Source organism: Hesperophylax consimilis, chromosome 14, assembly GCF_061612785.1.
Source record: "Hesperophylax consimilis isolate HC1 chromosome 14, BYU_Hcon_1.0, whole genome shotgun sequence".
Lineage (NCBI taxonomy): Eukaryota > Metazoa > Arthropoda > Insecta > Trichoptera > Limnephilidae > Hesperophylax > Hesperophylax consimilis.
Window position 1 is genome coordinate 15,659,557 of NC_142849.1, and position 13,898 is coordinate 15,673,454.

General features: G+C 33.1%; 2 protein-coding genes across 2 annotated transcripts; both read right to left on the reverse strand.

Moving 5' to 3' along the window:
* Positions 1–410: 410 nt before the first annotated feature.
* LOC149417965 (putative peptidyl-tRNA hydrolase PTRHD1) lies at positions 411–7,879 on the reverse strand. The gene is made up of 2 exons (XM_089639264.1): positions 7,490–7,879; positions 411–3,809 (listed from the first exon to the last, which is right to left on the reverse strand). The coding sequence occupies exons 1-2, from the start codon at positions 7,673–7,675 to the stop codon at positions 3,624–3,626; spliced, it is 372 nt and encodes a 123-aa protein (XP_089495390.1). The 5' UTR covers positions 7,676–7,879; the 3' UTR covers positions 411–3,623.
* Positions 7,880–10,032: 2,153 nt separating this feature from the next.
* LOC149417966 (putative peptidyl-tRNA hydrolase PTRHD1) lies at positions 10,033–11,983 on the reverse strand. The gene is made up of 2 exons (XM_089639871.1): positions 11,595–11,983; positions 10,033–10,215 (listed from the first exon to the last, which is right to left on the reverse strand). Exons 1-2 carry the CDS (start codon positions 11,781–11,783, stop codon positions 10,033–10,035), a joined length of 372 nt encoding a protein of 123 aa, XP_089495997.1. The 5' UTR covers positions 11,784–11,983.
* Between the last annotated feature and the right edge of the window lie 1,915 nt (positions 11,984–13,898).

Below are 13,898 nucleotides of genomic sequence, written 5' to 3' on the forward strand. Positions count from 1 at the left end.
TTTTCTCAATTAATGATTATTTATTATTAACTAGTAATTCTGTGAACAGTAGACTTCATTCTGACCTAATTGACCAGACACGGAACACACAAACAAATTTATAGACAGACAAAATGCAATGGTCGAGTTAATGAGATTTTTTTTTTTTTTTTTTTTTTTATTGTTATTAAGTTTAATTTGTAGAACTCCATTTTATTTTTTTATTTTTTATATATACAATAATATTATTATTGGGTTTATAAAAACAGTTTATTTTTAAACAAGTTCTGCTGTGTAATTATTATTACGCGTGACAGCTGTTTCGCCCTCTGAAGGCATTATCAAAGAGGGCGAAACAGCTGTCACGCGTAATAATAATTACACAGCAGAACTTGTTTAAAAATAAACTGTTTTTATAAACCCAATAATAATATTATTGTATATATAATGAGATTTTATTTATAAATAATATTGTAATTGATGATAAAACGAATTTTAGATTAAATTTACTTGAGGAAATAAATTATCGGCATGCCTGCAAAAGTTAAAAAAAGTTTTTGGATTCTTAATTTGTAAGAATTATGTGTATTCACCATTGATGTATTATATTTTTATGGTATTCACCAAGTTATTATCATTATCACAACAACAGCCTGAATAAAACATTTCATCGTCAACGCAAAAAATACTTCGCATTTGTCAAAAACGGAGCTAAAAACAGATTGTTTTTTTAAATATCAAAAATACGTTTTTTGGTTTTAGTTGCAAAAATGTTATGTAAAAGCGTATTTGTAATATTTTAAAATTAAATCTGTAACTGTTAATAATCAGTTGTTATCTCCTCCTGAACAATTACGTTTTTGACACATGGGAAGTGTTTTACAACGACAATGATTTGCTTCTTGTGGACTTATAAAATGAGTTGACCCTATAAGGGAAAGCATACATCAATTATCTAATAACTATAAAGTAACAAATTTGCATTTAAACCATGTACATAATATAAGTGGTATTTTTGCAAAACTGACTAATTAAAATTTTTATCAAATTTGATCTGTGAATGCAATATATTTCTATGCAATGTTTTTGAAATACAATGTCGCAAAAGCTACATATTCCCACAGGAAATAACTTTCAAAATGACTGTTTTGCGAACACGTCTTATTCCATCCAATGTTACAACAATTGGCTGCAATTAGTTGGTTGTTTGTTGGATTCCAAGATTGTCTTGCAAAATAAACAGAAATTGTAAACATCTTATAACTTTTAAATATATTTGTTTATATTTTATGATTCAAACCGAATATTATTAAAGTAATCTATTACTAGCAAAAACATAGATCTACAATCACATATTTAACACCTCTTTTTGCATTTTCCCAACAAAACATTTCAGTTGAATAAGCCAGTTTTCAAAAATACCTCTCAAATGTACTTTTACGAGTTGAGTTGAGCTGAGTAAACTATTTAGGAACACGGTAAATAAAAATACATAATACAAAATGCAATAAGGAACTGTAACAGGAAAAGTACGGTAAATTAAACAGTATGTGAATTGCAGGCAATTAACATTTAAATTACAGACAAAACATCTGCTGGTATTCTTACAATAATAGACGCTATTTAGAATATTTTGTTTTGATAAAAATTTTTGAGATATGAAGGTTGTCACTAAACCAACAAAAATTATTATGGTATAATTAGCAATGTTTCTGTGGGTATATATTACATTAATAAATAAGAAATATTTTTTATATAAATAACTGCATTGAATTCAATTGAAAGGTTGGATCGATTACAGAAATTGCATTGCTGTTATTATTTAGCTGGTAGCAGATATATTATACTGAGATTCTAGATTTTCAGGTCAGAGCAATTTAACGATCCTATTATCCTATATGAGGTAGCGAGAACTCTCAAATGGTGGCATCATTAAATTTGCGCAGTTTTTCAGTCAAATTTATAGGTCAGTGGAACTATTTTCAGGTGGCAATAATATTTATAACATGAGCTATGGAGCTTTAAAATAATTATTAACTGTCCCAAAAAACTAAAATTTCTTACCATTAATAAATTAATAACATCATTGACCCCATAAAAAATTATTTTACGCAATTTTGGAAGATAACTTCTTCAATCTGTGGCTTGCTTCTAAATAACAGTTTTTTGAAATTCACAAGGCCTATGCAGAATCTCTAGTCTTTTTGGCAAGTTTTAATTTTAAGAAAAGTGATTTTCTAGAATAACATTGGCCCCCCCGAAAATCGAAAAATATGCAGAAATTGACATTGGTTCTTTTAAAATTAGAATCAAAGATATCCTAATTTTAGGGCGAAATTTCAAAAAAATACACATATATTGAAAAACTGACATTGGCCCTTTACAAGCAAGCTACAGAAATATGAGTCAAAATATTTTTCATACAGGAAGCCCGGGGGTAAAGTGCGCTAACTTCGGGGAATGATTCTAGATTTTAAAAGTAAAAAAAAATGTTTTTATTTTTTCCAAATTCTAATGTTTTGGTAGTTTTTAGGTAAAGTATTGTGAAATAAATATGTAAAAATATTTTTGTATGGGCAAATGAATATTGGAATTTTGACAAAAGTTGTTCATCTTTTTTACTTCTATTATCATTAGAATCACCTACGGAAGTTAGCGCACTTTACCCCCGGACACCCTGTAATTTCTAAGGATGAATGTATGTAATTGAGCTCCATTAAACCTAAATGAGCCAACTTACAATGAAACTCCCTGTATAGAAAATTCAAGATGTAAAATTGTTACTTCATACTAATTACTTAAAACAAAGAGTAATACTAATATGGTTGTATTGACGCATAATACTTCGGTAATTCGTAAATATATACAAAGCTGAAATTAATAAATTAAACAGAAAAGGCAATAAAATTTTGATGTAACTATCCACAACATTTAGGCCTTCAATATCAATTTCAAATTTAAACTCACAACATTCATTGACTAAAAAAATATATTTTTAACAACTAAATTGAGATCATCAGATCCACAGATTTACAGAACATAAAAATAAACATTTAGGGCCTGTTTCACAAACTACATATTTGCTTCTGATCAGCGAATCATTGTCACGCCGTAAATATCTGTCAACACAATGTTTGAGGGGGGTTTTTTTATCAATCCACTCCGTAAAGCGGAAATTTTTTCTGATTCGCTTGCAATATTACGTTTCACAGTGATAGATATTTTGTATGAAATTCGTAATATTTTTTTAATAAAAATAATTTGTAACAGCAGAGTGATGACAGAAACGTCAATGGCGAATGTCTTGAACCAAAGAATATCGCTACAGGGCTGAAGAAATGTAAAGATAAAAACAATATGTTACTGCTATGTGTATGTTGACCACAGTCTGACACTCGGCCCAAAATTGAATTGCATAGCACATTATTCAACGGGACTCTCTTGGAACATCTTGGACTTGGACCGCAGTGGGAGGGATGGATTCATACGCCCGACACTCCTGCTCAAATGGATCCCTAGATTCCTACCCTCCCCTAATACCTTTTTCCTTCACAGAAAAAAAATTAACTCATTGTTTGCAAAACAGGCCCTTAGAAAAATAACATATTAAAGCCACTATATATCAAGCAACATAGATGAAGACCTCAGTCAATGATGGTGTAAGAGTACAACTTGTATTTTCCAATGTAAGGTTTGAGTTCCTCCTTTTTGTACGGCTTCACAGCGATGCAAGTGGGCATGTTCTCCGGTTGCTCCATCCATATGGTGTGCTTGATCTCATGTTCATCCAGTATCTTGGCAACCTTCATTAAACCTTCTTCGTTAGGCACCTATAAACATTTTGGAAAGAATGGAAACAAATAAATAGAAAATTTCTGTTAACCCTTCAGGCTAATTAGTTTGCTTTTGGGAACAGCTCATAAGGTCGCATAGGAATTGTTGTGTCTCCCTTATCACCGAATTACACCTGCCGAGTGCTCAAACAAAACGAGTGACACGGCCGAGCAACCTATTGGAGAGTAGAGGTGATCACGTGTAGAAGAGACAGTAAGCGAGTCAGTTCATTGAGATTAGTTTGAAGTGCTGTGGGTATTACTCCGCTGTGGATGCTGCTAGAGTGAAGGATTTATTCACTATTAAACAAGTTACGTAATTTATACAAGTAAAATAAGGTACACATAGAATATTAAATGGCAAATCTTGTTAATCAATGCCGGTTATAATTGAGAATTATTAAATCACTGAGTTTGTACTCAAAGTGATGCTCGGAGAGAAGAGGAGTCGCGTCGTACTGTCTACGATCTGAACCTGCTTTGTCATCTGAATGTGAAGATCGCAGTTCTTCCAATATTCCTCCACGGCGATGCTTGATGCCGTGCTGGCGGAGGCTTCATAATGCGAGTGGCCATAGACGTGAGTCGATCTCGGAAGGCCATCACGGTGTAGGCCAGAGATGCGTAGTATATTGAGGCCGTAGAAACATGTTGGTCTCAGAGGATGATGCGCGGTGCGGCTGAGAACAAATGAGTATTAGACTAGGCCGACTGGTCAGCTGGCGCGCACACATTAATATAGGAGCTCTCGCTGTGCGGTGGCATACAGAACATTCCAGAAAAGTCCAAGCTGTTGAAGGGCGGCGTGTTATCTCCACACGTCTAGAAGATTCCAGTCGTTGTGATTCGATGATAACGTAACTTCTACTAGTCGGTCGGTAATTCACCGCGCAGTTGCATGGTTGCCACAAAGCTGCGAGTCTGCAGCAGGGCTGCCACAGTTCTGTTAACATGGTTTCGCGATGGAGGTTAAAGATAAAAGTTAGGAGAGTTTTACAACAACAAATGTCACACAATTTTTTCGTTAATTTTGAATTTTTTTTCTTTTACTGACTGACTTGACTGATCGCACTGACCGAGTTACATATACAGATGGAGAGGGTATTTATTCGACCAAGTCTTGAGCCTTGCTTCTATCCACTGTCTCGTCTGAATCTCTTGCCCGCTACTAGGCCGAGCATTGACTTTACTGATCACATCAGCCGAGCACTCGGCGGAAATAATTCAGGAATTACTGTCATGGTGAGAAATATGATCTAAACAGTGTTAGAAAGAGAAAACACCAAGCTTTTTATAAAAATCTAAAAGTTAACCACAGAAGAATCAAAATGTTCGCTCATATGAAACCAAAGGTTCAGACTGAAATTTGAGAAAAATTTATGAAACTTTGTGAATTTTTTAACAATTATTTTAACAAAAAGTGACGTAACAGTGTTTATAATGCATGTAATGAAATGTGTGTTTTTTTTTCATTGGCCATTTTTTAAATTTTTTTATGTTTATATTCAATATTTTAATATTTCAAAAATGATATGTTTATTTTTAATAATAAAACTTCAATACAATCATACAATTCAGAAATATTCCATTTATTTGGATTTTATTGCAAAGCGGAAATACACATAAATTCTGACAAAATATGCCAGAGGCCTGAAGGGTTAAGATAGAAGAACTTAAGTCAATAATGAGATACGACATTTGAATTAGAAAGAGAAATCATTACTGAGATGGTGGTAGACACAATATTACAGGAGAGCTTGAAGCAAAAAATGACAACATTATGTGAGTCAGAAGTCTCGATAATATACATGACATAAAAAGGTTATTATTTTTATCTAACCACCAACCTTTTTGATACAGTTTATGGAAATTACACTTCATTTCGACAATTACGACAAGAAACAACTATTTACATGCACAAAATAGGTTCATAGTTTGTGTTAATTCAGTAAATTATGCAAATTTAGATTGAAACGACACACTCAAAAACATTAAAACAAAATTTAAAAAATCCAAAATGGATCGTTTTATAAGAGAAATTTTGAACTTTGAATAAAAATATAATTTGAAAGCATCTTTTATCATCTCTACCGATGTAAAGAGTTGCTTCTTGCAGTAATTAAATTGAAAGGAAGTGTAATTTATATAATCCGTGCCTATTAAAAGTTTGGCAGTTAGGTAAATATTTATCAAAAGAATAAAACAATGGAGCAAAAATCATTTTAATGACACTATTATTATTAAATAGTAACACTACCTTAGGTCAATCATAAAGAGCATAGTACTGAAAAAATAAATATTAGTCAATATTATGTACGTTAATTTGAGCAGAAAAGTCAAATGAAGAAGAGTGTTAAATACTATCATTATCAGTATTGTCCTGGTTTTAACACAATTTAAATTTGAAACATTTCTTGTAACCCGGGTTCATCGGGTGAGGTGTTCAGTGGCGTTCCAATCGGGGGAGGCTGGTTGGAATAAATTCGGTTTAGGGGAGTCACTCGAATAACCGAAATTGAACTTGATTTATACTAATTTAGGGCTGGGGAATCCGAATCTGTAAGAATTAGGTGGGGGTCGGCACTATTAACTGAGTTATAGGGTCTTGAAATTTCGTACATTAAATATCATTTGCCAGATTTGTAGTTTATTATTTAAAATCTTGTAAATATTAAATTTATATATATATATAACCTAACCTAACTGTGATTTTCTATAACAAAAAAATGACCCTTTAATAACGCCCACTCGCGTCCCCTTTAGAGTTTTATCCCAGTTTTCAAGTAGTTTGTGGGCTACGCTAGGTTTGTATAGACTGGTTTGTGATTTAATTCTAATACCTTTTAACATTGATATTATTATTGTATGGCAACACTTTTTATTTTTTGGTTGGCACTGCTGAAATGTCAAAAATATAAAATAGTTGTTAATTTGATTCTTTTTAATTCATAGTTGATAAATAAAACATGGTTTCTATGTATCGCGTACGAAATTTCAAGACCCTATAACTCAGTTAATAGTGCCGACCCCCACCTAATTCTTACAGATTCGGATTCCCCAGCCCTAAATTAGTCTAAATCAAGTTCAATTTCGGTTATTCGAGTGACTCCCATAAACCGAATTTTACCCAGGCTGGTTTGGGGAGACCATTTGACCTCCAACTGGTCACTCGACTCATCGCCTCGGCTGGGATATATTCATATGTCCATCACTCCTGAACACACTGATCCCTAGATTCTTACCTAACCTTCATACCTTTTACGTTCCCTGAACTTCCTCTCCTTGAAAAAGACCCAACACAGCATACCAAAAGATGACATAGGCCCTGAGGGAAATTTGTTTTCTTTTGGGCCTAGTGTGGGGTTAGTTAAAAACAAATGATAACATCCGACTTAGCCGTGTTTAGTGAACTGTGCATAACCTTCCTACTCATCTCCTTTCTCTCCCCACTCCGTTCACCCTCAGGATATAACCTAATGGAGAATGCCGTGGTCCCACTGGCGCCAGACATTTGATACTGTTTTGTAGTTTGTATTCAGAATTCAAATAAGCCTTTGCTTTTATTTCAATGCCTTTGGTGCAGGAGTTTCTACAGAAATATTAACCCAGAGAATCGCCAGTTTACAGAAAAATTGAGTTCGATTTCTTGTAATATTAACAAAATATCGAATACTTACGTCGATAACTATCTTGGTCATATTTTCCAAATCCGCCAAATATTCGATGACCTGAGGATCATCTTTGAATAGCTGCAAGCACGCAGTTGTAGCGTGACAGGTATGGGAGACAAAAGCACCCATCGGATACTGCATCTCCTTCAGGATATCGTGGCGAACGATAACATATTGCACAAGCTTAGACATTTTAAGCTACTATCGCGTAAATCGTTCCAACAAATCACGTTTACCGATATGAAAATGAGAAAAATACACGCAGTGGTCGATTACTTTTGTTGATGTTGTTATATTTCGTATAGAGTTTAGAATGAATTGCAAAAAATTCTGCAGGCGAAAACGTCCCCGCCGCAGTAATCTTATTTTTACGCTGTTGACATAAACAATTAGCTGTTGAGATCTGTCACTTTTGCTGTCAATACAATATATTCATAGAGAAAAACAATTTCATAGAAGAAGAATCATAGATATATGATGTCGGAATAGCGTTGTTTTTATTTGACTGCAGCTTTGGCTCTGTATTGATTGACATTCATCAAAAATATAATAGTAAAAATAAATTTTTAGATTTTTGGGTCTCCCAAAATAAAATCTAAGAATGTGATCAGCGAAATCACCAGTCACCAGTCTTAAAAACCCTAAGATTTTTTTTAAACTGGCCCATGGGAGTCAAGGCGTTTTTTTATTGTTAAGATTGCCCGCTTTTACACTGTAAAAAAGTTTTCGTGCTTCCTCCGGATTCCTCCCTACTACAGCATGGGTCTTTCAAGACCTATGTTCACAACCACATCTTCTCAAAAGACCCTCCACACGGCATTCCCAAAGATGACATAGGTCCTGAGATAAATTATTTTCCTCACGGCCTCTTGTATGGTGTTAATGTAAAATACTTGTATATTTATCTATGTTAAAATTGGACATATTTCGGAATAATTATATTGTATCATAAATAAATTGTAATATTCCTCATAGCTGTGATGAAAATAGTTTGGGATATTTCGGTATTGGGAGAGGAAGGAAATGGGGAAGAAGAAGTTAGGGAAGTACTTAGCTAAGTCACAAAATATGGCTAAAGCCATTTCAAGCAATGTTTCGATTCCCAATCGTGTTATTTCACGACTTTCACCTTTCCTTTTGTGCAACTCTTTGTATGATTAGAATTATTCTTAACCGTATCTTTTTCTGCCTCTAATTTTCGTTTGAGAGTCACTAATATTGTCCTCAATGAGTAAATATCAATTTGAGATTTTGCTCATTAGGTTATTCCAAAAATAATAAAAAATTATTCTGATAAAAATATTGAAAAAATTATTCTAATAAAATATATACATTTTGGTGTCCAGAAAACTCATCAAAATTACAATTCAACACACCTATAAAGTGTTATAAAGTTATGAAAGGTGATGAAATAAAAACTAGGTTAAATAGGTTATGTATGTAAATATTTAAACCTATTTTTTGTTTAATCACTTTTAATGACTTTATATCACCTTTTAAAGGTGTGTTGAATTGTAATTTTGAAGAGTTATCATGGAACCATGCATTTTTATTGGGTTCTCATCTTTACTCTGCTAGAATGGCAAATAGTGATTAGCTTGGATTATCAAGCTTTAGCTCCTATAAGGTGGGAACAAATCTTTAATACTCATTTCAATGACAAATATTTGAAACAACTTGAATGTCACCATAGACATATGAATATTAGTAGACCTGCCCTAAGTGATTAAAAGCGTATTATCGCCACTCCCCATACCGGTTCCATTGGAGCCGGCTGTGCTCGCGTATGGCCTCAAGTGAAATTTGAAAACGTGACGTCATCATTCTTGTGCGAACTATGGTCGAGGCATCATCGGTTCATTTTACGAAATAACACCGCAAAATGTTGACTTGTACTATGAAAACTTGTAAAAATAGATGTGAAAAAGAGAATAAACCCAATTGTCGTATTACATTCCATATATAAGCATTATTTTACTTTATTTTAAGCATATTCACATCGTATAATATGAATCAGTTGTTACTATCACATCGAGAAACGTCTGGACGCGAAACACAAAGCTGGTTGGTTGCTGGGAAGTAAATTATGAACATTTATAAAAGTGTCTTAACTAAATACTTAAACGAAATATTCGACTCTGAAAATAGAACCGAATTTTTTTGCCGAATTTGGACTTCGCAAATTTGTTCATAACGTGGCGAGTAATTTGCGCTCCCATGTAAAAATGTCTATTCATTCAAAAGCAGATTTTACTTTTAAGAAGTAAATGGTGATATTATAATGCGAGATGCCTATTTACTGTCAGATTGATTTATTGACGAATCACAGTCAGCTTCACTCCCTTCGTTCTTCAACAGTTGATTTTACCCCTCGCCATTATCTTCTCGTCTATTAATTCCTATGTCTGTGAATGTCACCTTGAAAATGATAAAACTTACACCAAATAATTCCATACAACATTGAAACAGATTAGCCTTATCACGGTGATAAAACTACAAAGAAAACATTGGTTTTAATTAGAGATTTATTTAACATATTATTTACATACTTATTCAAGCGTAAAGGAGTACAATCTTAATTTTCCTAGTGACTTCTTGACTTCTTCTTTTCTGTATGGTTTGACGGCAATGCAGGTGGGGATATTTTCTGGCTGCTCCATCCACACTTTATGTAAGAAACCGTTATCTTCCAGAGATTTGGCTACTTTCATCAATGCGGCTTCGTTAGGAACCTGGAATCATAAAATTGTTAGACATCAGAAAGACAGAATTTACTTTCTAATGACTCATCTATTAACAAACTATCACTTGATTTTGCTGCAGAGGAAGTGTCCCTATTTTCTGTATATTTATACCCAGAAAATATTGATGATTATAGTGAAAATATTGATATTAAAGAAAACTTTACTGCAAAACAACAAACTTTACTTTGTAATGAAGAAAAATATTTGAAATTAACTCCAGGACAATAAAACCTCCCGCAAAGTTTACTCTTCGATGAACCTTCCCCGCACAGAGTTTTGGCGGCCGGTCGGAAATAGCTGACGAGTCACGAGACTGAATGAAGCACCATTCCGTGCAAGAGCGTCTTGCCACACTTGAGTCGGTTTTACCCTGAAAAGCGCGGTGCATCTTAGGAGCGCAAAAAGATGTTTCACATCAAAAAGTTTTGGCATTACATTCATATCCAAACAACATCTCACACCATAATTTTTTGTTACTCTTTTTTAAAAAATTATTTTAATTTTAAAAAATTATTTTAATTTTAAAAAATTATTTTAATTTTAAAAAATTATTTTAATTTTAAAAAGAAAGACAAACATTCCCAGGTTACGAATAACCTGACAATATTTGAAAATCTGCACCACAGTAAACGAAAAATGTTGGTTGTGTTGTGATGGAGGACTTAGCCAGCCGAGGAATTGAACACACTACGCCTGGGTGGGACCCAAACATGATGCCAACTCAGCCACTGACCGGTCATAATCGTTCTGACTCTAGACATGATCCAACTCGATTATTTTTACTATAAATTTGATAGGGTCATGTATACTTGGGGTATTTCGTGTCTCTACTTATTCTTCATCATTTTGTATGTCACATATTATCCTTCTTAGACCCTTTTCTCAATACATCAGTTTTTCACCACAACCCTTGGATGTTTATATGATTTGAGATGGTTAAGGACACAATTATTTAAAAGTCGATCATACAAATCGATTTATCAGATTCAAACAACATTTTGTAACTCTCATACATTCCATAAAATAAAATCAATTTTGGAAAGAAAAAACAACACAATACACAATCTGCGGAACTACATACAACTCCCAAAGAAATGACTCTAATATTTTCGTATAATAGAACTTATTAAAGTTATAAGTGTGTAACTTTCGGTGACCGGATAACTCATCGAAATGACAATTCAACATATCTATAAAAAGTTTTTTAAAGTGGTGAAACGAAAACTAGGTTAAATAGTTGCATATTTATGTAACCTATTTAACCTAGTTTTCGTTTCATCACTTTTGATGACTTTATATCACCTTTGAAAGGTATGTTGAATTGTCATTTTGAGGGGTTATTATGGAACCGTAACTTTCATACTTACATCAAGTACAACTTTAGTCATATTATCCAAGTCAGCCAAGTATTCCCGAGTTTGAGGGTCTTCTTTATAGAGTTCCAAGCAGGCAGTAGCAGCGTGACAAGCCTGTGCCATAAAGGCTCCCATCGGCCACTTCAGTTCTTTCAGGAGATCGTGCCGAACGATGACATATTGTACAAGTTTAGACGCCATAGTAAAGTTTATGTACTTTTTACGCTATTCTGTTCTAATGTCTATTCGCCAGGCAAGTGTGAAATAAGTTAATAGAATACGTAATATTGTACACAGATATCTCCTTGCATTGAGTGAAGTTTAATAAATATTACAACTAATAACTAAATATCCAACGAAAATTTCTTAACCTAGAGAAACTTTTATTTCTCTACTGTCGTACTGACACATAAATAAACCACTGACAGTACTGACAGTTCTGACCATAGATATACTTCTGACTAGTGATGTACATGATCGAAATATAGAAAGTATCGATTTAATCACATTTCTCATTATTCCGTGAAATACGTCTTCAATGGAAGATAATATTTCATAATGATGTAAATATTTCATCTCCACGGACATAAAAACCTGGACACTAAATCAATTCCGAACTAATATTTACTACCCAACATTCCAACATTTGAAAGTTAGCAAAAAATAATTGAGTAATCCAAAATGCATATTCAAATTTTATTAGGTACTATGTAATGTTGCGTATACATTTGCAACCCGAAACGTGAGCCGAGCTTCAAATTATGGGAAAGGAACGAAGCAACCCCAAGCGCTATTTGCTGTTGCTTCGTTGCTTTCTCATAATTCGAGGCTCGGCTCGCGTTCCGGTTCGCAAATGTATACGCAGCATAACGCAATGTACCCACGGGCATTATATCTCGTTTGACAAGCAATCCGAGATATTTTTGACGTTTATCTGAGTTTTCGAATGAATTCTGACCAATGACGTGACTGCTTTGATATCAATTAATTCTGACCAATGATGTAACTGCTCTGAAATTGATTCTTTCTGACAAAATCGATTTCTCGCTCGATGATTTTTCAAAACGATTGTCTCGAACTTTGGTTTCGAATGGTTTTTGACAGAATCGATTTCACGTGATTTTTGACAGAATCGGTAATGAATCGAAATATTTCGATGGTCAAAAAGATCGAGTAAATCATCGATGAATCGTCGATTATGCCATTGCAGTTATTTCCATAGACAACACTAATAATAGTGGACGAAATGGTGAAATCCTTTTCGTATCAATCGATTTCTCGACGATATATTTTAATTTAAAAAAACGTTCAAAAGAATGTTTCTAAAAATTTTTAGTGATTTTTTTAAAAATATTTTAATTCAATCGAATGAAAGAATTGTTTTTTGAAACGTAAAGCACAAACAAAATAATCGGTAAGGTAAAAAAACCTCATTCATTCGAATGGGTGAACTAATATTGAAATTTACCGAATAATGAACCCCGCAAATTAATTATTTTATATCTACAAAATCAACTAATTTTTATTTATTTATTTTATTTATTAATCTTAAGTTAGCTCACATCTTCGTGTGTGCTAATAGTTTTATAAACATATAAACATGTACATTGTTTGGCAAACATAATCTTTCTTTAAATATTTCACTAAAGTCACAAAAAAAAGAAACATTAATAATTGAGATAGACATATTTTCTTAATTCATTTTTGAACTTATTAATATTTTCTATCACAGCAATTTCCTTCGGGATTTTGTTATAGAGTTGAACGGCCTGGTACATCAGAGATTTTTGGGTGCTTGTTTTTTTTCTTGTTGGCAATCTAATTTGCTTAGAATTTCTCGTCCCGTGTCCGTGTATCTCGTTATTGTAATTTATTTTTCTTTTCAGTTCCTTAGACATCATCCCTATGTTAATTTTATGTATAAAAATAAGTACATTCAAATACACAGTTTGCTTCACCGTCAAAATATTCAGCTCCTTTAACATGTCTCTTATCCGTGTGTATATGTTGCGCTTAAGTATTATTCGCATTGCTTTATTTTGCAGTATTTGCATTTTTTTCATTTTCTCTTTATTGCAGAGAAAAAGAATACTTGAACAGTAATTAAAGTGTGGTGAAATAATTGTATTGTATATTATCTGGCATGTTTCTTTATTTACTTTGTTTCTGATTCTACCAAGAAATGATTTTTTTTTGCAATTATTACTAATAAAAAGCTTTTGTCATAATCGTTCGTTATATACTTATTAAATAGATATCAGTGTTATATTTGTATCCGAACGATCAAACCGAAACATAATCAGATTACTGTAATGT

Excerpts from the sequence above, each read along its gene's own strand:
- LOC149417966 (XM_089639871.1), bottom strand. The coding sequence starts at position 11,783 with ATGGCGTCTAAACTTGTACAATATGTCATCGTTCGGCACGATCTCCTG. Across the intron at positions 10,216-11,594 it reads TGACTAAAGTTGTACTTGAT|GTTCCTAACGAAGCCGCATT; the intron begins GTAAGTATGAAA and ends TTATGATTCCAG.
- LOC149417965 (XM_089639264.1), bottom strand. The coding sequence starts at position 7,675 with ATGTCTAAGCTTGTGCAATATGTTATCGTTCGCCACGATATCCTGAAG. Across the intron at positions 3,810-7,489 it reads TGACCAAGATAGTTATCGAC|GTGCCTAACGAAGAAGGTTT; the intron begins GTAAGTATTCGA and ends AAATGTTTATAG.